We start from the raw sequence: 24,704 nt of genomic DNA on the forward strand, positions 1-24,704 counted from the left end.
GAACTAAGAAATGCAGGCCAGGACCACTTCATGAGGGCTGTTGCCAGACAAAGCAGGGATGAAGTTTCAATTTTATACTAAATTAATAATGGGAAGCCACTAGAGTGGGTTAAGCAGAGAAGTGAGCTGTTATAATGCATGTTTTTAAAAGCTAATTTCACTGATTTAAATCTAGCATTTTAGAAAACATAGAAAAATAAAGAGTTTTTACTTGATCATCCAGATGGATAAAGCCAATGATATCAGTACAGTGTTGTGTTAAGAGAGGTTTGAATCCTGTCTCCACCACTGAATGCTGTTTAACCTGTGTGACTGTAAATACATTAGTTAGCCTCTCTACTCATTTGTTTCTGCATTTATGAAATCTGGAAACTAATCGTGCTACCTCATAGAGTTGTGAGAATTTAATAACGCAATCCATGTAAACTTCTTAAAACAAATTTTGGAATATAAGTCTTCAATGAATGTGTCCACTATTGCTGTTGTTGCAATGATTATCAGGTTATTATTGACTTCTACAACTAGGCTATAATCTTATAGTAATTATAATTATAGTATTTGAGAATTATAATTAGATATTATAGATTTAATTATAACTATTGTTAAAAATTTAAATATATAATTATAGTATTTCATTATTGATTATATTATATTTACTATAAATTATAATATTTATAATTTTGTAAATATATTTAATTGACCATTATAAATAATTATTATAATATAATTTAAGGATGTTCACAATATCCTTAATAACTAACAGAATGACATAATAATATTATAACCTAGTTGTGGAAGTCAATAAGAAAAGGAGGCCTGAGAAATTCAACATATTTCAGCCATGTTAAGTTTGAGATATTCATTAGACATCTACATCGGAAGGGTTGGTATACAGAAGTATATGAAAGGCTGGAGTTCTGAAGAAGGGTTAGTCTTGAAGATACAGTTTTGAAAAGTCACTTCCATAGAGATGGCATTTAAAGCAATGCAAATGATTCCTTAAGGCATATCATGGAGAGAGAAGGATAGAGAGCCAAGGATTATGCCTAACTGCACAACATTTAGAGGTCAGGGTAGGAGAGCAGGAGTCAGCAAAGGAGACTGAGACGAAGCAGTCAGGGAGGTAGGAGGAAAATCCTGGGTGATGCCACAAAACAAGCAGGCCAAAAAAGGAATGGTTAACTGTGTCCTGTGCTAGGAAGTGATCATACAAGATAAAAACAGAGAAGTGACTAATGGAGGTGGCAATCTAGAGGTCTTTGGGAATCTTGACAAGGACTTTCTCGGCAGAGTACAAGAAATGGGGCTGGGTGTGGTGGCTGATGCTTGTAATCCCAGCACTTTGGGAGGCTGAGGCATGCAGATCGTGAGGTCAGGAGATTGAGACCATCCTGGCTAACATGGAGAAACCCCAACTCTACTAAAAATACAAAAAATTAGTGAGGCGTGGCACACACCTGTAGTCCCAGCCACTTAGGAGGCTGAGTCAGGACAATCACTTCAACCTGGGAGGCAGAGAGGCACTGCACTCCAGCCCGGGTAACAGAGAGGGAGACTCCGTGTTAAAAAAAAGAAAAAAAAAAAAGAGGCCGGGCGCAGTGGCTCAAGCCTGTAATCCCAGCACTTTGGGAAGCCGAGACGGGTGGATCACGAGGTCAGGAGATCGAGACCATCCTGGCTAACACGGTGAAACCCCGTCTCTACTAAAAAATACAAAAAACTAGCCGGGCGTGGTGGCGGGTGCCTGTAGTCCCAGCTACTTGGGAGGCTGAGGCAGGAGAATGGCGTGAACCTGGGAGGCGGAGCTTGCAGTGAGCTGAGATCCGGCCATTGCACTCCAGCCTGGGCGGCAGAGCAAGACTCCGTCTCAAAAAAAAAAAAAAAAAAAAGAAAAGAAAAAGAAGGAAGGAAGGAAGGAAGGAAGGAAGGAAGGAAGGAAGGAAGGAAGGAAGGAAGGAGGAAGGGAGGAAGGGAGGAAGGGAGGAAGGAAAGAAAGAAAGAAAATAAATGGAAACTTGAAAGAAAAGAAATGGAAACTTGAATGTTACCTCCTCAGGGAAACTGCTCTGTGTTTCTAAAATAAAGTAGCTCCCTTCTCATTGCACGATTTCTCTAGAATTTATTATATAGGCAATTGTTAAGAAAATTAACTTTTCATTCAATCATTATCTAGCAAACTATATGATTTGTTTAATTATTTATTTTCTACCTTCCCTAAAGCTAACAATCTACTGATAGCAAGGATCACATATAGCTTATTTTTCACAATATCCTTAATAGCTAAGAGAATGACATACACAATATTGCTCAATCTATATAGAATAAGGGAAAAAATGGCTGAAAGAATAAATGAATGAATTACCTAAACCACATCATTTTTCTTCTTTTAACTAACATCCACAATAATTGGCATGCTTACTTTCAGATTTTTTCTATGTTTTGGGCATAAATAAATAGTTGCTTTTACTGCAGGCCACCTGATACCATTTTGGAGGGAGTAAGGGAATAAAAATAATGAACAGTCAACTTTGCAAAATATCATTACCTATCTAAAGTTGTCCCCCGCACCGGCCGCTAAAGGACAAATAGTTTCTCTATTCCAGGAGCTCATTTTAGCACTCAATCTAAAATTGATTACCATCTGGCCCTTATTAAAACCCAGTTGATATAACATATTTGAGAGAAGAAATCTATGGATCAAATAAACCATCCATTGCTCTAAATTGGATTTTAGCTCTATCCTATTATAAGTGAAATCACCAAATATCTTACCCAGATTGCATTTGGTTAGCTCTTTGCTAAAATGACATTATAGAAGTTATGAGCATTTATGAAGTTATGATGCTATGGGGTGCCGCCCGTGGGCGAGACACGTACCCTTGGTGAAAGCCAGGGACCCCATGAACCCCACGGGCCCGGCGCAGGGGCTGCTGGGAAGTCAAGGTCGTCCATGGGAGGACACAGGCCTAGCTCTCGGCCTCGCCACCTTTTTTTCCCAGCTGCTTTTACTATGTCTTTGGCTTTTACAGAAGGTTACTATAAATAATCATATACTGAGAATATTTTTTGAATCTTATAATGACACAAAGATCATCACACAATTCCTATATTGTCACTTGTTTCAAATAGAAGCAATACAACCCATATGCTAAATTCTTCTGTAGTACAATGTAAAAAAAACTATTATTTGTGTATTTTTTTGAGTTAATATGTTTGTTTCCTTTTGGGGGTTATGATAATTATGAAATTTAATCCATTATATTTTACTATGCTTCTAGAAAGCTAGGAAATGCATCTATGTTCAACTGTTGTACATATTCATGACCTAACTTTCTGTATCCTTTTCTCTATAAGCATTATTATTCAACTATGATTTTACCAATCTATTTATTTGTGTACATTGTCACAAATTACTTCCACTTTTTCAAATTAGTATGAATAAATGAAAATAAAAATGAAGATTGTCTTTCTCCCTTTACTTCAGTTAATACCAAGGATAATCCACTCCTCCTGGCCTTCCTCAGGTACAACCATTTCCTTGAAAACAGTCTGGACTCTATAGACAAACTGACTCCTTCTCTTTCTGTCTCCCAAGAACACATTTGAATGTGTTGTAGAATATTAGTTTGTTTTGGAGTCTGGGACTTTTGTTTTTTGTGGTTTCTTTTAAAGAGTCAGACAGAAACAAAAACAATGCAATAAACAGGAGTAAAAATGACAAAACATTGTACCACTTGAGGAATTAATACGCTTCTCTCTTTAAATCATGATCAATGCACAGGCTTTAGCAAATTTCCTTGATCCTCGGCCAATCAGATTCAAATATAAATATCAATTACTATATCCTTACTAATCCATCAGATATCCTACCCTTCCTTCCTTCCTTTTCTCTTGTTGTTTTCTTTTATATATCAAGTGAATCTATTCACACAGATCAATTAATAAACCAATATATTATAAATATAAAGTAGAATATCAATTATTATTCTCTACTGTTTCTCTCCTCAACTATATTGAAAACTCTTTAAAGATAAAAACTATACTGTCCTCACTTTTATCCCTCAGAAAAGGTGTATAATGCTGAAAACAAGTGTTATTGATTTGATGACTGACCACACTAAAGTTTTATATATATATATATATATATATATATATGTACATGTATGTTGTGTGTGTGTGTGTGTATACACAAGTACCCTTTTTAAGACAAGATCTCACTCTGTCACCCAGGCTGGAGTGCAGTTGTGGGATCACAGCCTCAACTGATTCTTCCGCCTCAGTCTCCTGAGTAGCCCGGAATACAAGCACATGCTACCACATCTCGCAAAGTTTTTGAAAATTTTTTGTAGAGACACAATCTCGCAATTTTGCCCAGACCCATCTTGAACTACTGGGCTCAAGTGATCCTATTGCCTCAGCCTCCCAAAGTGCTAAGATTACAGGCGTGCACCACCATGCCTGGCCTAAAGTTATACTTATTGTTGCCATTTATCTAATAATACTTGAAGCATTATTATTGCATAGTCTAAAATTTCATCAACCATATCTAATAGAATAAAAATAAATTAAAGTGTTCATTAAATGTATATGTAGTAAAGTTAACAAAAGCTTGTTTTAAACAATTTAGCCCCACATAAAATTATAAAGTAAACTAAATGTAATTGTTTAAATACAAGTAGGTGAGCTAGCACTTTAAATTATTTTTTTCCATGGATGAGTGGTGTAATATTCAATTACTAAGTAAAATATTTAATTAGATCCTTTTCCAAAAATGTGCCAAATTTCCAGATAGATATCAGTACTTCTAAAATATTTAACACTTTTTTTCTAAAATAAATCACATGGGCTAGAATTATGAATTGCATAATTGCCTCCAAGATATTTATGTCAAGATAAAAGTAACTGATTAAATTTCCACCAGATTAAAATCTTGTTTGCCCGAGTAAGATCCTCACAGGGGTATTAAATTTTTTCTTTTACTCCATAAGTAATTTATAGATTTATTCTAAATTTAAATAAGTAGTTGAAACATTTTAATGATAAATTACTTAACATATTTTTTCATTTTTGAGATTTGTCAATATTATCATTTAAATAATTTCTATTTAAAAAAAGTTTAGTGTACAACATCTCATCTAATAGTGACTTATTTTATATTCTCTTTCAATACTTATTTTATATATTCTATAATTCTTGTTCATAAGAACATGTTTACCCTAGTTATAATCAGAACATTTAATTTTGATTATTTCCCCCTTTAAGAACACATCAATATTTCTCCCTGCATTTCTTTTCTCCTTCCTTTCTTTCTTTCTTTCTTTCTTTCTTTCTTTCTTTCTTTCTTTCTTTCTTTCTTTCTTTTCTTTCTTTCTTTCTTTCTTTCTTTCTTTCTTTCTTTCTTTCTTTCCTTCCTTCCTTCCTTCCTTCCTTCCTTCCTTCCTTCCTTCCTTCCTTCCTTCTTTCTTTCTTTCTTTCTTTCTTTCTTTCTTTCTTTCTTTCTTTCTTTCTTTCTCTCTCCCTCCCTCTCTCTCTCTTTCCTTCCTTCCTTCCTTCCTTCATCATCCCAGCTCTTTCTTTCTTTCTTTCTTTCATTCTTTCTTTTCTTTCCACCTCATTCATTATTCATCCTCCATTCTCCTTTCCTCCCTTCCTCTCTTCCTCCCTTCCTCTCTTCCTCTCTCTCTCTCTCTCTCTCTTTCTTTGACTGAGTTTCGCTCTTCTCACCCAGGCTGGAGTGTAATGGCGCAATCTCAGCTCACAGCAACCTCCACCTTCCAGGTTCAAGTGATGCTTCTCCTGCCTCAGCCTGTGATTACAGGCACCACCACTGCAGCCAAGCTAATTTTTTGCACTTTTGCTAGAGACGAGGTTTCACCATGTTGGCCAGGCTGGTCTCGAGCTCCTGGCCTCAGGCCATCCACCCACCTTGGCCTCCCAAAGTGCTGGGATTACAGGCGTGAGCCACCGCACCTGGCCATTTCTCCCTACATTTCTAAGATGATTATAAATCATATACTAGAATGTTAAAAAAATACCCTACTAACAATAATTTTAAACATATTTAAGGACTATGTAACAATGTATCAAATAATAGATGCTGAAGAAAGCAAATACGGAAAGTTTATGTCAAAACTGACTGAGGACAAAGAATGTGTATAGCCAAAAGTGAAAGAAAAGTTAAATATTCAGTGTATAAGAAGTATGAGGCTAAATAGTAGGCGGTCTCTGGGAGCTCTAACATGAAACTAGGGAATGAGGTTAGCAGGCAGAGTCCTGCATTCCCTTCCCTCTTTGTCAATCTTATTGGCAGTTTTTCCTATCATTTTGAATAGCATTTCCAGGGTGGGTGAAAATCATACACAACACAGTAAGAGTGATATTCTGTGTTACCACTCCAAAGGAAACCACTAAAGGGTGTTGGTAGAAGAACTAATTCTGACCTGTTACTAGCTTCTTCTGAGGAACAGTGGAGGTATTTTTTTTTCTTCTATTCTATTCCTACTTTGTAATAAACAAGTTTTTAACGTGAAATCTTTAAACTGAAAAATTGGCAGCTACATAGCTGTATGAATCTTCTAACTGAAACATTAGCACATCTCTACTCATCACTAAAAACAAAGCAAAAAACAAAACTTGTAAGACTCCGCACCACCTCCACATGGTAAGTTCAAATTAACACAAATTGCACTACCTGTTGCAGACATCCTGATTGTTCCAGCCAGTCACCTCGAATCAATGATCTTATAATTACCCATTTTGTCCATTGGACCCCCAAATCTATTTCTTTCACACCAAAATACCCCAGTGAAAACACAGCTCAGGATTTCCTCAGATGTGGGATCATATCTTATTTCCTACTTAATCACTCAAGTGCAAATTAGACAGCCGTAGTCTTGGATCCCACACCCAAGAAACCTTGGCTTACCTTTTTACTGTTAGACAAATTATTCACAACACCAACCTCAAAAGTCTACAGTCTTTATTGTTGCAGTTCTGTCAGATGAGCTGTTGATCTTGCTGTGGTGCAGCACTCATGCAAAATATGCTGAAACACATGTTCTGATAATTTCTCTTTTATGAATTAATTTATTTAAATACATGTTCACAATACCCAAGACATATTTTTCAAAAAAAGTGACCAGAATACATCTGTTTGAGAGCTAATGTCTTAAAGTCTACCTAAACAATGTTTCACAGAGTTTATGCTTTGTCACATTGAGAAGAGGTCTATCAAGGACAGCCTTTGGCTTGTTATCAGTGTATAATGTGTTTAAGAGAAATAAAGGAGAAAAGACAACTAAATGTTACATTCTAGGGTACAGTAGAGCCAGAACAAATATTTAACACTGGGAAATCATACTTCAATAACATCAACACTGTCTACTGTCTGCTACTATCTAAACCAAGTGATTGAGTTCTTTATATTTTGGCGAGTTAATCCATTGCCTCGCAATCTAATCCTCACAGTGTGGCATTTAAAATGGGGTATGGGCATGAATATAGGACTAAAATCAGGTCAAAGTCAAGTCCTCATCAGTTCTGAATACATAAAAAGAAAAAGAATAGGTAAAGTTTATATTAACATAACAACAAAGTTTATTTTATGAAATCTTGCTTTATATAATCAAAACCAGTAACAGAAAGAGGCAAAAAAAAAAAAGTTGTGACCAAAGCATTTCTTAAATAAAATAAATATATATGACTAACTGGATGTTCAAGTCCTTAAAAACGCTGTTACCATAATTTAGCATTTCAATTTAAAGTTTCACCTGGCAAACTGGTCACTGCTCAGGATTTTTCACTTGAAAAATTAGAAAAATAGAAGAATAATAATCAACAAAAACAACTGAGCTCTCAACAATACTACAATTAAAATTCAATGCATTAAAATATTAAAAATCCTCCTTCCGATTAAAATGTTCCACAGGAAACAAATGACAACATTAAGATTTAAGAATTCAAGATTTAAGATTCAAGAATTATTATGAGCAATCATTTGTACGTCTTCTAATACACAGAATTTTCATTGGTGGAAAGACACTCATCCCAGCCCACAGAAATCGTGTGAATGTTTGATGCAATGGATGATTAGACACTATGGAGGATCTCATGTGTATTTGATCAATGCTACAGAAATATTTTATACCTATACTGATGCAGCACATCTATGGTCATTCACCACACTCCAAATTTCAGAAAAGCAAACTAGAAAATGATTGAGACTTAACCTTCACATTGGTAAAATGTCTCCTTCCTCTAGACTATAAACTTGATTCACAAAAATTATTCTACCTTTTAAAACTATTCTACCTTTGTGATAAGCTTAAACACAGAATTATGACTGCATAGCAGTTAGGATAACACTGAAGAGGAAAAAATTCTGATTCTCAACATGGATAAAAGATATGATTCTACCAATTATTATAAAAAGGAATATAATTCAAAATCCTTTTCCAGAATATTTTAGATAATAAAATGAAAGAGTGAGGTGCTTCTTTGTGTAGAAACAAAATTATAATTTATACTTCTTCAAGTGTATAGTATGGGATAAGACTTGGAGAACAATCAAGAATAAAAATGTAAATATTTTGTGGATGCATTATGCTCTTTTAGCAAATTCTGTTAAGTACATCACAGATAAAGATGTTTTACTAAATCATACAGTAATTTTACTCCTCAAATTGTGGCAACATTATAACAAATAAACATATACTAGAATAGCAAGTTTATCTTTTAAAAACTGATTATTGCATAAGATAACATGCCTATCTCAGAGTACCTAAGTTATTTTATAAATAATATTTCTCTCATCACAGCTAAAAATCTCCACTTTGTGTTTATTTTATCATTCTTTTGGCAAGAGTATGCATCATTGAACTGAATTCTTTGTTACTTTATAAAATCCATGTATGCTTTTTTCAAATTAAATAATTCAATCAGAATACATTCAGAAAAATATTACTAATTATCATGGAACCAAAATAACAACAACAAACCAAAGAAACCTCCATCACAATGGCAAACAATCATTCCCAAAAGCGAGTCCATATACATACTCCAGAAGAGAATGTAAACTTACATCTTAGCTCACACCAAACCTCAGGCAATCTTACAGTATTGTAAATAGAAAAGCAGAAGAAGGAAATATTTGTTCAAAGACGAACTCTTCTTCAATAAGGCCCTACTATTTTGCCTTTCAGAGTTTTATAAACCAGGAAGTACATTCCATGACAACATAAATAATTTCATCACCTTTTAGTTTCATATCATAAAGCCAACCTATAGAGTTCATTGAAACTATAAAAAATTTGGGTTCAAGAACGTCAACAAGCATAAAAACATGGGTGAAACAAAGCAAAGCAGAACAAAACAAATCAAAACAAAACCATCATATACTTCATGGATTCGTCGTGAAAATGATAAAGAAATTCTTCTTACCGAGTACCCCAAGTCGATAGTTGACTGTGATGACGATCACATTGCCATAACTTGCCAAGACACTTCCATCATATAAATTTCCAGTACCTTCCATATATGAGCCACCATGGATATACACCATCACTGGTTTGGGACCCCCACTGTCCCGAATATCTGGAAAACAAATGGTTGACAATCTTTCTTATCCTCAAAAATAACACACAGTGAAGTAGAGAATACATTTTCCATCTTAGAGAAAAGAGGGCATAATTTTAATATAGTTCTTAAACTGCTGTTTTTATTAAAGTGTTTCTTAAGCAACTCAGATAAATAGCTATTGTGGAAATAGCAATAGGCATCCATTGTTTTCTATCAAAATTTTGTTTACAAGTTGCAAACTGAGTTATAAAACTTAGACAAATTAAAATTAGATATGAATTTTAGTGCATTTTGATTAATTCCTCAAGTGACAGTAAAAGCAAAAGAAATAGAATGGCAATGATTCTTAGGACTACTTTTTAAAACTATTATAGACTTCACATGACATTTATGAGCCATAAACTAAAGACAATGGTATTATTGCTATTGTGAATAAAACAATCTGTTTATCCTTTCTTATGTACTGTAAAGCTTTGTGTCAAATGCAACATGATTACATCAACTCATTTATGCTCCAATGTGTGAACGTAATTACAGTATTGTGTTATGCAAGATGTTTCAGTTTACTACCTAAGGAATTTCAGATGAATGTTTAGGCAGTAAAGTCATGTACATCTGTGCTTCTCTTGTTGCATTTAGGGGAATGTCATTAGAATGACATTTTTTGGGAAATTCAGGACATCCACTATATCCAGCTCCCCTTACCTTTTGGAAGAAGAGAACAGACAAATATTTTTTTTTACTTTCTTTGTGTAGCTAATATACTCTTCTTCTTCACACTTTGGCTCTATGTTTTATCCTGTAGACATGGGATGGGATAGAGCTAAGTTCAAATGTAAAGTGTAAAAATTTAGGGTTAAAGTGATTTCTACAGCTCTGAATTTTATTAAATATATTTGCTTTTTTCATACTTTTCCTCAATTATGTAATTTTCAATAAGGATCTAGAAATAATATATAAATAAAATAAGATAATTTTAATCAATATGAAAAATGTACTGATTTCTGTAGAGAAGTCTAACTGTATATCAGCAAATATAGTTTTATCTATGAATTATACAGATTGAAATATTTGAAATATTATATGTATCTATATATATGGCTCTGAATATATACATAAATAAAACATTACTATTATATAATAGCCCATGATCTCTTATACCCACAATTGAAACAAATTACATCAAATGTATTATCTTTTTTATGCCAATATTAAAAAGTATAATTTAATAGTATGTTTTTGTTCCTTTGTTTTTGAAATTTTTTATCAAATTTAACTCTCCAACATCCTTATAATCGAGGTGCCAATTTTCAGAATGGACTAATAGAATACAAATTTATTGAAAGAACTAGTGATTACTTAGAGATTGCTTTGCATTTTTTGTAAAAAATAGATTGTGTAATGTAAATGCCTTGATTTCTCTAGTGTAATAATAAAGTGATTTCTTTAAATGAAGAATCATTTTAGGTTCAAGAATTGCAGTTCAGCTTGGTTAACCAGATTTTCGAATTGGGGAAATAGCTCATTGCAGAACTTACAACCTTTTTTAAAAGACTATTTAAATTTGACTTAATACCAGTGTATAAAGTTACTCATACCCCTCTAATACCCCAAAGGTATATTTGAGAAGAATGTCTTGTTTTTAAGTAGTGAGGGAAGGATATTTTGACATAGGAACCATTCACTAAACACAGACACATTTAAGAGGAAAATCTAAATTTATTTTCTCCTTGAAACCTTGGGAGAAAAAAGTAGTACTCATTCATTTATAAGGATTTGGGGCTTGTGGAGATGTTAGGCTGACTTACACAGAGAAAGTAATCCTTTTGAGATTGTTAAACCATGCACCTTAAATGCCTGTTTGCTACATACAGTTTCAGTTTCTTATTTTTCTAGTGTGGCTGGCACTGAAGAAGCAATAATAAATTATTAAACTGAAATCATTAACTGACTGTTCACAGCAGACACTGTACTCTGCTAATTGTATGCTTGGAGGTAGCACAGAGGGAGGCTGTTTCAGAATTCTTCTTTAATTAAAATTACACAGAATTACAAAGCACCAACTGTGAACAGTAATGAAATCTTGGTAGAACCATTCTGTTCACCTGGAAAACAATACAGGCACACATTGAGAAGAACTGCCACGTTTTATATTTAATAACAGAATTAAGTGGACATTGTCAGAAAACACTGAAAATATGACAGTAGATTCTAGGAGCTATTTTGAGTGGTATCTTTTTATTTTCCTTTGAAAATTTGACTTGAAAGAATTACTGATAGTTTGGGTTAATCTTAATTTGAATTTGCTTTTTCAAACTTTTCACATTTCAGCCTTGCCTAATAACTTAAGATATTGAGCAGTTCTTTTAAATACAGTTCTCTGGGATTCTTATGCTGTGTTCCAAAACATATTTTTCATTTGAAGTAACCCTGAGATTTATGTTATAAAAAGTATTATTAGGTTGGTGCAAAAGTAATTATAGTACTTACTAAAATAGGTAAAATTCTTGGACATAACAAACCTTTATATTGCTAACGAAGTTTGAGAAACCATAGAAACTTTGGACATTTTCTGTTACAAGAAAAATTGGAAGCCTTTAATAGTGCATTGTCAGAGTGGTCCATCTTAGACTTTTTAAATTTTGTTTTTATTTTCGAGATGGAGTTTCGCTCTTGTCACCCAAGCTGGAGTACAGTGGTATGACCTTAGCTCACTGCAACCTCCACCTCCAGTGTTCAAGCTATTCTCCTGTCTCAGCCTCCTGAGTAGCTGGGATTACAGGTGCCCGCCAACACGCCAGGCTAATTTTGCATTTTTAATAGAGATGGGGTTTCACCATGTTGGCCAGGATGGTTTTGAACTCCTGAGCTCAGGTGATCCGCCCTCCTAGGCCTCCCAAAGTATTAGGATTACAGGTGTGAGCCACCACGCCTGGCCAGGTTTTACTTTGTATAATGTTCTATTACAAATTTCTATCTTAGGCTTAACTTTTATGCTTAGTTTATAGGGGTTTTTTTTTATGTAAATAGCAAATATAAAGAGCTTCAATTATAAGTATTTATTTGTTTTTAGAAAGAACCAGACTCTTTATAAATAAAACTAATATATCAGACAGACTACCATTGAATACCATTTTCTAATTCCATCATTTTAGTAATAATGTTGAGGGGGGGCATTCATCTTCTGTGCAAATATATCACATGCAGCTTATTAATTTATAATTAATTTTTTAGAACCAAGTTGTCTCTTTAAACCTCGTTACATATTTAACCACCTATAAATATGGCAGAATTTGTGAACTATGAATTTTCACTTAAGATTTTTTACTTTGCTTAAAAAGCATCTATTGACTTTACTAAAATTTCTAAGAACCCTCTCAGAAATTTTAAAACACTAACTCAGTTCCAGTAAAAGTACAAATGTTTGCCAGGCATGTTTATAATTTCTGTTATTTGCAATGGTTTTAAGCCTTGCTAAACATAAACAGTTTAAAAAAAATATTGGAGTCTGAGTAAACACCTTGATTTAAAATTTTAGTACCTATTTAGTCTTTCTTATAGACCCAAATTTTAAGCCAATGTAGCAAGTATCAATAGATCTAGAGCAGTTAATGGGGATTTATTTGTGCCTGGCAACCAAGGTTTGAAATCACAATTTCCATTAATGATCCTAGTTTATAATTATTAGTAATATAATCATTAAATATGTTTACTGGGGTTTTTTTTCCATCTTAAAGGACTTATGAAGTATTTAATTGCCCATATTTTAGAGTTTAGGATTAACAGTTTTGAAATTGTGAAGTATTGCCTCAATTATATATTTCTCTATTATAAAAAAAACATTTCAAGGCAGACTTTCGTGCCTCCAGTCATTTTTACGAACCTCAGGTTATCATTCAGAACCACTGAATGAACATGGAAGCGTTGACTGAATTTCTCCTTGTTAAACCGGACATAACAGAATTAAACATATCTTTTTAGTTTAAAAAATTCAAAATCTACAAAAAATTGTCTCAAAAGGAACTATACAGGATATAAAATTGCATTTATTTTATTTTTTATTTTTTTATTTTATTTTTTATTTTTTTATTTTTATTTTTTTGACGGACTCTCGCTCTATGGCCCCGGCTGGAGTGCAGTGGTGCAATCTGGGCTCATTGCAATCTCCACCTCCCAGGTTCAAGTGATTCTCCTGCCTCAGCCTCCTGAGTAGCTGGGATTATAGGTGCTCACCACCATGCTGGGCTAATTTTTTTATTTTTAATACAGATGGGATTTCACCATGTTGGACAGGCTTGTCTTGTACTTCTGACCTCAAGTGATCTGCCCACCTTGGCCTCCCAAAGTGCTGGCATTACAGGTGTGAGCCACCACACCCAGGCTAAATATTGAAATGTTAATATGAAGATACTATTAGCACCATAATTTTTTTTAAAAAAAATACTTCTTGAATTTTTAAAATAAGTTGATAGAAATCTGGGATGTTACTTTGAAGCATTTTTGTCACTTCAGATTAGTCTTGTTTGTAACTATGGAATTATCTTAAAGATACACAATTCTGGACCGGGCGCGGTGGCTCAAGCCTGTAATTCCAGCACTTTGGGAGGCCGAGACGGGCGGATCACGAGGTCAGGAGATCGAGACCAAACTGGCTAACCCGGTGAAACCCCGTCTCTACTTAAAAATACAAAAAACTAGCCGGGCGAGATGGCGGGCTCCTGTAGTCCCAGCTACTCGGGAGGCTGAGGCAGGAGATTGGCGTAAACCCGGGAGGCGGAGCTTGCAGTGAGCTGAGATCCGGCCACTGCACTCTAGCCTGGGCGACAGAGCCAGACTCCGTCTCAAAAAAAAAAAAAAAAAAAAAAAAAAAAAAAAAGATACACAATTCTGCCAGGCATGGTGGCTCACGCCTGTAATCCCTGGACTTTGGGAGGCTGAGGTGGGTGGATCACCTGAAGTCAGGAGTTCAAGACCAGCCTGTCCAACATGATGAAACCGCGTCTCTATTAAAAATACAAAAATTAGCCAGGCATGGTGGCAGGCGCCTATAATCCCAGCTACACGGGAGGCTGAGCAGGAGAATTGCTTGAACCAGGGGGCGGTGGTTGCAGAGAGCCAAGGTCATGCAACTGCCCTCCAGTCTGGGTGACAGAAGGAAACTTCGTCAAGAAAACAAACAAACAAACAAAACAAAAAAAGATATACCATTCTTTTAGTTGTTATAAAACTGAAATGAAAAATGATATAATTGTGTTTGACAAAATGTGACAAAAGAGTGATAGCAGGGACACAAGATTTAGAAGTAAAAAATAATGCTCCATAAAGAAGCCTTCCATCAGGGTAAGTCAGTGAGCAGCAAGCCCCAGCAATATGCTTGGTGGCCTCACTATTCAGTGGCTGAGATTGGGACCTGAAATCAAGCCCATAATAGGTAGAGGGGAACTGGGAAGTAATGGGGAATTTCACGTAAGTCATCTGATGACCTGACTTCTGACTGATGTAAATGAAGTTACTTATCAAGTCTTTCATATTTGTTGCTTTATGTCCAGTGATGTCGAGTCAACATTTGGAACAAATTCAATGTAGATATTGAGCACAGTTTTTATTCACAGCCACATCTACAAAATAATAATAAGAAGAATTGAGTTTAAAATGCTCAGACATTTCTATAAAAGGTTTCTTTTCCCCTGTAGGATATCTGAATTCATCTTTTTTGTTTCAAAACAATTATCCAAAACAACACAGAGGAAGAGACCGAACTGGAATTGACTGCTTTGACATTCTACGCTTTTGATTACTTAAAAATATTTATTGATTCGATAACTCTTGTGACTGAATGGCTTAGTACTTAACCTGAATACTACCTGACATTTTAATAGGGTTTGAGAATATTTTAAATGGCTATTTAAAAATGTTAAATGTGCTTCAAAACATATCTATAAAATAGGTTCAGGTTTACATGGCCTAGCTATGATTGCTCAGACTTATCTACTCTAAATAGGTAAATTCCTCACTTGATGCTGTTCTAACAAAAAGAAAAAAAAAATCATATTAAATAAGCAATTAAAATATTTTTAAAATAGGAAAATAATGTATTTTAACCCTTTGCCTAAATTGGGAAAATTTGGCCTTTACAAAGATACACATGAAGAAGTCCCGTATGCTTTCAGTATTATTTAGATAACAAATTCTAGGAGTTAAGGGTTTTCAAGGGGTTCAAAAAGTCCCAAAGCCTGAAAGTGGAAGTAGTCTTCTTATAGCTTTGGAGACAGTGATTAATGTTCTACAATGTCAAAACATATCCTAAATGTTGGAATACATCAAATTTCAAATAGTGTTTAAAGAAATCAGAATTTGCATCTTCAGACTATAAGTTTATTTTTTGCTATTTAACCTTCAGAATAATAACTCTTGGACAGCGATAATGATTTATTTCAAATATTAATGACTGCTTTGTGTTTAATCTTTAATCCACTGCTGGTGTTCGTGGTAAATAAATATTTAATCAAATGTCATACGTTTCATTTAATCAAAATAATTCTTACATATTTTAAAAATATTAACACCAAATATAAATTTTAAGTTCTCAATACTCCACCTCTATAATTTAATTATCTGTTGTGAATGACTTTATTAAATGTATATATGTCAATGAAAACAATGCAAATATTTTAGTAAAAATTTATTTACCCATAGTTCCCTTGCAACTCATGGAACAAACACTTCTGCTGGCCTGGCTGTAGATTATTTTATTTTGGAAAACTTTTCTTACCACATTATTATTTTCGTTATGAGATTTAATTTCTAGATTTCTGGCAATTACTTTGAAACCTGGGATTGCAAAACATAACAAAGCAAACAAACAAAAAACATAAGCTTTAATCCTGATTGGAACCAAAAAAGATGAGCTAACTTTAATAATATGTAAAGGTACAGTGAAATCAGAAATGTCAAGCCAATCTAGGTAGTGAGTTCTTAGGTTTATAGAGTAAATCAGAATTGTATATCAAATGAAAGTTGTAAGGAGAAACAATTTTGATATTAATGAAGTAGAAAATATTGTATTGCTTATAGTTGCAATGTTTGAGAATCAGAATATTTTATTTGACAATCTTGAAATTATGTCTCTTTGAAATTAAAGAATACTCATTGAATCTTGTCTAAGAAAATAGCTACAAATTCTATCAAAAGTACTATATGAGTCCAAAATACTTAAATGGCTGCACAATGTTTACCACAATTTTCTAAATAGTTGTAATGCCTGTTCTTATGTATACAACTTAATTGTATTTATGCGACATTTAAGCAAATCAACAGAAAACAGTATTTTTTCATGTAAAATATATTGCTCAAGAAACACTTTATATTAGCTTTCAGCTTGTCCTTCAGTTTATTGGGTGTCTGTGTTTTTTTAAAACAAATATCGAATGTAAAAATGAAACACATTTTAATATTCAGGAAAATATTTACATAGATTAGAAAACATGCAAAATGGGCACAGAGAGACTACAAGGGAGAGATTGTTAGTTCAAAGAAGGTGGACAAAATTCAGTCAAAATGTGGGATGAAACATATCAAAAGTCAGTTCAAGAAAACAAAAAAAAAATGCCCCTCTTTTTAAAACATTTCAATGGTTGGTATCAAAATGTAAAACTTAACATTCAGTTTTTTAAAAAAAATTAATACTCTATATTTTTATGTAACAACAAGCAAGAAGACAAAACACATCAAAAATGGCAATTAAAAACAACTCTTCAAAAAAAGACAAGAAGTTAAAAAAATAGAAAGGGGTGGAAAAAGTGATTGAGGCCCTTGTCATGCAAATAGATTTGGTGAAAAAAAATACCTTCATCTTCAGCACCGTCATTATCACCTAAATCATCTGTCTGTTTCTTTGTAAGGGGACCTAGGATTGAGAACGGAGAAATGGAGGGAAAAAAAAGATAATTCAAGAATAAACAAGACTGAGGGGAAAAAATAAATATAAATACTAAAATTCTCAAGGATATTTCCAAAAAGAGTGGGGAAGTGGTCACATCATAATTGATTACCTATTTTCATTTATGAAAAAAAAAATCCCTTTCCCCAAAATATCTCATAGAAGATTTGGGTTGTAAATATATCCAGTATAAAAAATACATTATGGCTTGAAACTCAAGTCATGAGCAAAGAAAATGTTTTTATTAAAAAAAAAAAATCATTGCCTACAAAAAGGTAAAGTTTTATTAGCTTTATTTTATTCTTAATTTATTCAGTGTCTTTTCTAATTTAAATTGGTGACAACATTAAAAAAAAAGTAGGTCAAATTCATTCTTAAATTTGAGACAATATAATAACCTTAGAGAAGACAGAGATATGAATATTTTAAGTTGTTCTTTTTCTATTTTCTTTTTTTTTAAAGAACATTAACATTTGGTTTTTATATATTTTTAATCCATAATTTCTCAAAACTGTGACTTTTTAAAATTACTTGTCATTACACAAATATTTCCCCATGTGTTTTCATTTAAATATTACTTGTGGATTTAAGACATTTGCAACCTGCACAAATGTATCACTAGATAGTCTCATCACTCGGCAGAGCAAAGGTTCGATCAGTAGAAGTCGGTGTTTAGCTATTAAGCTAGTTACCAAGTCACGGCTTATATTTCATAATCAATTTAGTAATATAATGGAATTATGCCTTAGTGCAGTTTCATGCTCAGTATAGTTATTTATAATAGGATCATGTTTGAGGAGAACAATTGTATTAAAACACTGTGAATGTTTAATAAGTGTTTTATTATACTTAACAATGCTAATTTGCAAGAATAAAGGAGCATACCAAAGGGGACGTCAAAGGGCATATGAAAGTAATTTTAAGTGTCACATAATTGACATACTCAGCACACAAAAAAGCAAGTGAAGTCCCACGTTCTTTTTTTGGTTCCACAACCATTTAATTTGTATGACATTTAATAATCCTCATGCAAAAAGCAGTCACTACAAACACAGGACACTCAAGTTAAAAGACAGCCAATCACACAGCAGTAAGCAAGAGAATTTTGTCATGCATAAAATAACAGTCATAGAAAAAAGAGGGAAAAGGGGACTGAAAGTCATGTACTGATTTCAATAACATAAATAGCAAAGAAGCAGGCATAAGCCTAAGCACACTTCATAGGGAAGGATTGTTAAACATTTTTAGAAAAATTTCTAAGTCTTTTCCGAGATCATTATTCATTATATTTGTAATTCCAAAACTAAATTTACTATATAACTCCCAAAGAATGAAAAACACAATCCCAGAAACCAGAAGGGAAAAAATAAGATATAATACAGTTATGTTTCATCAGCTCAGGGAGACAGCCTTGAAAAATAGTAATAACTGGTCAAAGATCAGAAGATTGGAAAGGCAGAAATGGATGAAGTAATTGAAGGGAAGTGGGCACATTGACTACTCTATGGAAAGGTCGTGGTTTCAAGGTCATTTCAAACACAGACAGGGAAACGGTAAACAATAAATTAAGTGATATACTTTTATAAACACACCTGCAAGCAATTATTCCATTAACAGAAAACCTAGATAAAGCAATAATTTACATTAATTGACACTCGGTTGCAAGTTCACAGAAATCTACATTTCTTTAACATGACCCTGTTTAAATGCAAAAGGCACTCTTAGGATTGTTTGACATTCATGCAACAACATAGTTACATTTCTGAAAACTATACATTTTTTAATTTAAATTTTAAAATTGCCAAATCAGAATATTATATTTAAAATATTTCCAATTTCAAAGCATCCCTCAAAATACTAGACTTAAAAAATTATATTTTCAAGCTTTTAATTTTTCTGTAATTTCCTAAAGATTGCAAAAATATATATATTTTTCACATTTCTATTTTCTAGACTGCTGTGTAGAAATTATGATTTTATTTACTGGTTAGCAACACAATTTAAATGCAGTGGCATTTATTGCTGCCAAAACCACTATCTACTTTCCAATTTTAGTTAAATTACTTAATTTGCTTAATTTTGGGCTATATTAAGAAATCATTAATGTGAGCTCAAAATTTTTTTCCTGAATCATTAGTTTGCTAATATTTGGAGGCATGTGTAAAACCTATCACAATTAAATCACTTCATTTTGTTCGGGACTCTATAAGATCTCTCTCTTGAATATGTCAGGTGGAATCGTCTTTCTTTCCCCTCCTAGGGTACCCAAGTCAATTTACATGATTTCTATGGGGAATCTTTCAGCTTATATAGCCATCGAGCCAGTGCTTTCCATATACTTTACATGCATTTAGAACTGGCTAGCTCTTGGGCCTACATGAGTTGCAACAGTAAGAGAATTGTTGTCAAAATATCATCTTCCACTTCTTTGCATGTGGGACAAGGTTCTCAGTTGCTATTTGAGGGCATATGTAGAGAAGTCATGGACAGTATATACAGAGAGAGTTTTTCCGTAGATACATGGTTGATGGATCAGTTTTTTTGTCTGTTAGTTTGATTTTGTTTGTTTGCTACATTAGTTATTTTTACCTTCCTTACTTAGGAAACTGTGTGTCTCTTACCTGATGTGAGATAATAATTGCATGTATACTTTGTATAGGACATCTTTTATTGTAATAAATCTGAAGAATTCAAAACAAATACAAATATTGCTTCAATATCATGGGGATGTGATTATCCTGGAGGAGGATTAAGTCCAGTTCTCACAATACACTTCATTTATTGATACTAAATAAAATGTTATTATTAGATGATAGTAAGTTTTCCTATAGTACGAATTACATCAGTATTTTAGTGATTTCAGTACATCTGGGTGTTCTTAATCTGAATAATTTTTTACATATCTTATTTCAGAAGGTGCCCTAGGAAGAAGAGGGTTGGTAACAGTTTGGGGCAAAACTGATTATAAGAAGAATGAAAACAGATTTCCTTTATCTCTATGCCTAAAGGCACTGAGAATAAATATCTACAGAGTTCAGGGCTGCAAACCGAGAAACTCCACACCGGCTTCTCAAGCCTCAGTGGGGTAAACATATGCTTGTGGATTACCAACAGATCCCTACATGATCTCAAGATTCCCTCTTCCCGTGCTGGAAACAAAACACCGCCTCTGCCTAGAGCTCCCTTCTTGCCTAGGGCATCCGGCTGTCTGGCTCATTTTCCCTTTGTTCTAAACTGTTACAACTGATGTAATCACTGATTTTAAATAGAAAGAAAATATTGTAAAAGGTAATTGGCATTATTTTTTTATGAAAAGTAGGCAGTCACATTTTACACATTTCCTATGTGTATTCCTGTAAATTGAGCAACATCATTTCCTCAAAGGGTAACATACATTCATCCTCCAAATAGAAATAACAGTTATTAACAACATTCTAACCACAGCTTATGTTTCTTTTAAACAACAAATACTGCATTTTCAATACAAGCAGTTTAAATGGATATCTCAGAGCACCAAAATATAAAGCAAATGAGACCACTAAAACCAGTGTGTAGAAGTGATTTATTCTACCTTGAAACTCTATTGGGTCTGTCCTCCCTGAGGAACACACACATAACTCTCATTAGAGTTAATAGGAAAGTAGACCTCCTGTCATTTTGAAAGGGAGTGATAGTAATTACTATACTTTATATCTCCTATGGGCAATAAATAAATTCAGTGGTGAAACAACAGGACTAAGCAAGGTAAAGAGAACTCCTAACCATGAACTTTGAACTCATTTAATTCAAAAATAGTTCCTTTTCGATTAACATGAGCATAATTCAAAGCACGGGTTCTTGTAAAGGACGTGCAATGCATTCTTACATTTCAGAATCCGACCAGAGCCTTTTATTTTTTTTAAAAAGGAGTAAAAATATCAGCATTTCTCTGTAGTTAACAGGAGAATAATTATGAGCTCTGAAATAATTACTATCCACCCATATTAATGCTGCTTTTTATCATTCCCTTTGATGAAAGGCTAATATACTTTGGGTCTCAAAATACATTAGAAGTGATTATAAATTCCTTCATTACGGGTTCAATTCAGCAGAAATTATCCATACTTTGTGTCACACATATCTGCAAAAGGCAAGTAGGTTGTGGGTATTATTAGCTCCTGACTTAGAAAAGCTGGCCATAAGAAATGTGTCCTTCTCAAGGGAACAAGTCTCTGAATTTTTAAGGATTATTTAGAGCTTCTGGCTCCAGTGGTCCCACCATGATAGATGGAAAGCCCTGGCTAGTGATCTTGTTCTTTTCCCCTGTCCTCTTGACCCAGCAGTCTTTGAAGTAAACTGATTGTAAAGCATCCCTAAGGCCATTTCTACACAATGAGAGAATTTAAGATACTGCCATTGTTGTTCTAGAGCAATTGGAAGCAGGCTAAATATTCTCAAGGTGTATTCTCTTGGGGTAAAATTTAGTTTATAAAACTTGAATAGAGGATATGAAAAAATCTGTGTATTCCATATGGGGAACAATGCCAGAATTCAATGCATTTTAAGTAACAATAGGACTATATTATTATATTTGAATTTTTCAAACTGACAAACATTAAAAAATGGTTTTAAGAAATTAGATATCATGACAGTTGTTGTCATTGCAAAGTTACTGAATTTTACCCATTGAAATTTAGTTAATTTTATATAACTAAAATGAGTACATACCTTTTGAGAATACAGAAATGAGTAAAAGTGACTGATTTGGAATCATTCTCGCTAACTTGATATTACTGTATTTATTCCACAAAAAGTTATCACACTTTTAAAACTATTGATTATATGACTAGATATAAAGAAATCATAGCCAAAAAATAATTTTCTTTTTTTTTTTTTGAGACAGAGTCTCGCTCTGTCACCCAGAAGCTGGCAGCACAGTGGCTGATTCAGCTCACTGCAAGCCTTGTCTCCCAGGTTTATGCCATTCTCCTGCCTCAGCCTCCTGAGAAGCTGGGACTACAGGGCGCTCACCACCTCGGCCTCGCTAGTTTTTGTATTTTTAGTAGAGACAGGGTTTCACCATGTTAGCCAGGATGGTCTCGACCTCCTGACCAAGGTGGATCCGGGCCTCAGCCTCGGCCTCCCAAAGTGCTGGGATTACAGGCTTGAGCCACCGCGCCCGGCCTCAAAAAATAATTTTCTTTCTGGAAAATGTTTCAGTTAAAGGGGAATTACACTTTTGAGAATGTCATACATTTGTATTATGCTAAACTGAAAATACAATGCAAGCCACTCCAATGAGATATTGGAAGTGAACTTTGGAACACTTGATTATTTAAAAAAGAATCCATATCAGTGCAAATCTTGGTGGTGGTACTCTGTCATTCATGACAATGAGTGTCATTTAGGTGAGCTGTCTGTTTAGGCTAATGGCTCCTATGTGAACATGTTTTGGAAGGAAACAATTTCCAAGGGTCTGAAAGCAACAAACATACCCTATGTTTATTTTTGTGTTGGAAGAAGACACGTAAGCACAAAATATATTCCTTCAGACAGTTTTTCAGAGGCAAGAGCACAACTTAAAACATAAAAAAAGGAGAATCTTATGTTAAAGTCAGGAAAGGGGAAAAGAGAATTTTTCTCTGGTCTAGTACATTGAGAAGAGCTCATTTGTATTTATTTAAAAAATAGTTTTTCTCCATAAATTACCTTGATTACATAACACTTTGATGCCAAAAGCAATTCCATCTAGAATAATAATGATAGCATCTGGGGAAGAAAGAATTTAAGTGGATAAAAAGTAAATAAAATAGGCTAACCCGTAACATGAGCATCAGCAAATTTACAAAGCTCATTATTTTTAATACTATATTTGTTTGATTTTTTTTTTTTTTTTTAAGTGCAGATGCAGTATTTCTACAGCCTGAAGAATCTCAAACTGATGTTCCTTTTATTCTGGAGAAATGCTTCTGGATACTCTATAAACCCTTTCCCACTTTGTGAAGACACACTCTCCATTGCCCTGACTTTCCAAGTATTATCCAAAGTTGCACCTAGAGCAGGAGTCATGTGAGGACACAAGTGCCACTAGACATCCAGAGCTATTTCAATGAAGATGGGATTGGGATGGCATCAATAATCCAGCCTCCCTGCCATGGTTTCATTATTCTGTCATCCAGCTGTTTAACAAATATATGGTACATTAGGCAAAAAGGATAAATGGAGGAGCAAAACAGGCAAGACAACTACATTCATGAAAATTAGACCTCAGCAAAGAGACATGAAGCAAATATACATACACATATACTTAAAAATTGTGATGAGTGTCAAGGAAAAAGTCTTGGTGCTATGACATGTTATACAAGGTGACCTGGTTGAGTCTGGGAAATCTTCAGTGACTAGGTGCAATGTGGCCTAAGGGCGGAAAGATGAGTAGACACCAGGCAGACAAAGGGCTGGGTATGAGGAGGTAGGGGGGAAAGAGGATTTCAGGCCAAGAGAACAGCACATAGAAAGGCCCCAAAAGAGAGGAAGCCTGGAGGTCAGTGTGGCTGGCATACAAGGAGTAGAAAAGAGAGTGGTGGGTGATGAGGACGAAGAGCCAGATAAGACTCAACTGGAACATGCAGCCCCTTCAGCTGGAGGATTTTTGTCTTAATCTTAAAAGCAATGGAAGCCATTTACAGGGTTTAAGCACACACTGATAAACTCTGCCCTGAGTCTTAAACACAAGAATCAAAAAGAGGCAAAATCATTCTCAGAGATATGACAGGGAATATTTTATACAGAAGCCTGCATTATGTTCTCATCAGACAAGAATAGCTTTATGGAAGTGAAATTAGATGATGAAAAAGGAGCCTCTGAGGTCTTATTCCATTTGTGTTTGCAAGTAAAACTAATGTCACCAAAAAGTAAAATTCAAGACTCTAGCACTTCTGAAATTTTATAAATATTTCTAAAGTTTTGATTAAATATGTATTTAAAGTTAAATTCTTTGCCTGATAATTAACATATTTTAATTAATGTTATATTCATACAAAGATACAATATTCTGCAACAATTTCTACTTGGATATTTCACCAACATCTCAGTACAACAAGGATGACCATCGTCTCCATCTTCAAAGCCCATTTTCCTTCCAACATAGGTCTTGCTTCAGAGGTGTAACCCTTCCCTCTGTCTCTAAACTCTAAATCTAGAAATAATATGT

General features: G+C 34.0%; 1 protein-coding gene across 15 annotated transcripts in view; it reads right to left on the bottom strand.

The window, feature by feature from the left end:
• NLGN1 (neuroligin 1) overlaps window positions 1-24,704 on the bottom strand; it is a 901,503-nt gene that overhangs the window by 487,693 nt on the left and 389,106 nt on the right. For 13 of the 15 annotated variants that reach the window (XM_021933772.2, XM_021933768.2, XM_009201347.4 and 10 more), the window contains one exon: window positions 9,439-9,591. In XM_021933772.2, coding sequence (XP_021789464.1) covers window positions 9,439-9,591 — 153 coding nt within the window. Of the gene's footprint in view, window positions 1-9,438; window positions 9,592-17,422; window positions 17,483-24,704 lie in introns of all 15 variants that reach the window. The other 2 variants (XM_009201348.4, XM_017955703.3) reach the window with 1 other exon arrangement.

The sequence above is a fragment of the Papio anubis genome, chromosome 2 (genome assembly GCF_008728515.1).
Source record: "Papio anubis isolate 15944 chromosome 2, Panubis1.0, whole genome shotgun sequence".
In the NCBI taxonomy this organism is placed as follows: Eukaryota; Metazoa; Chordata; class Mammalia; order Primates; family Cercopithecidae; genus Papio; species Papio anubis.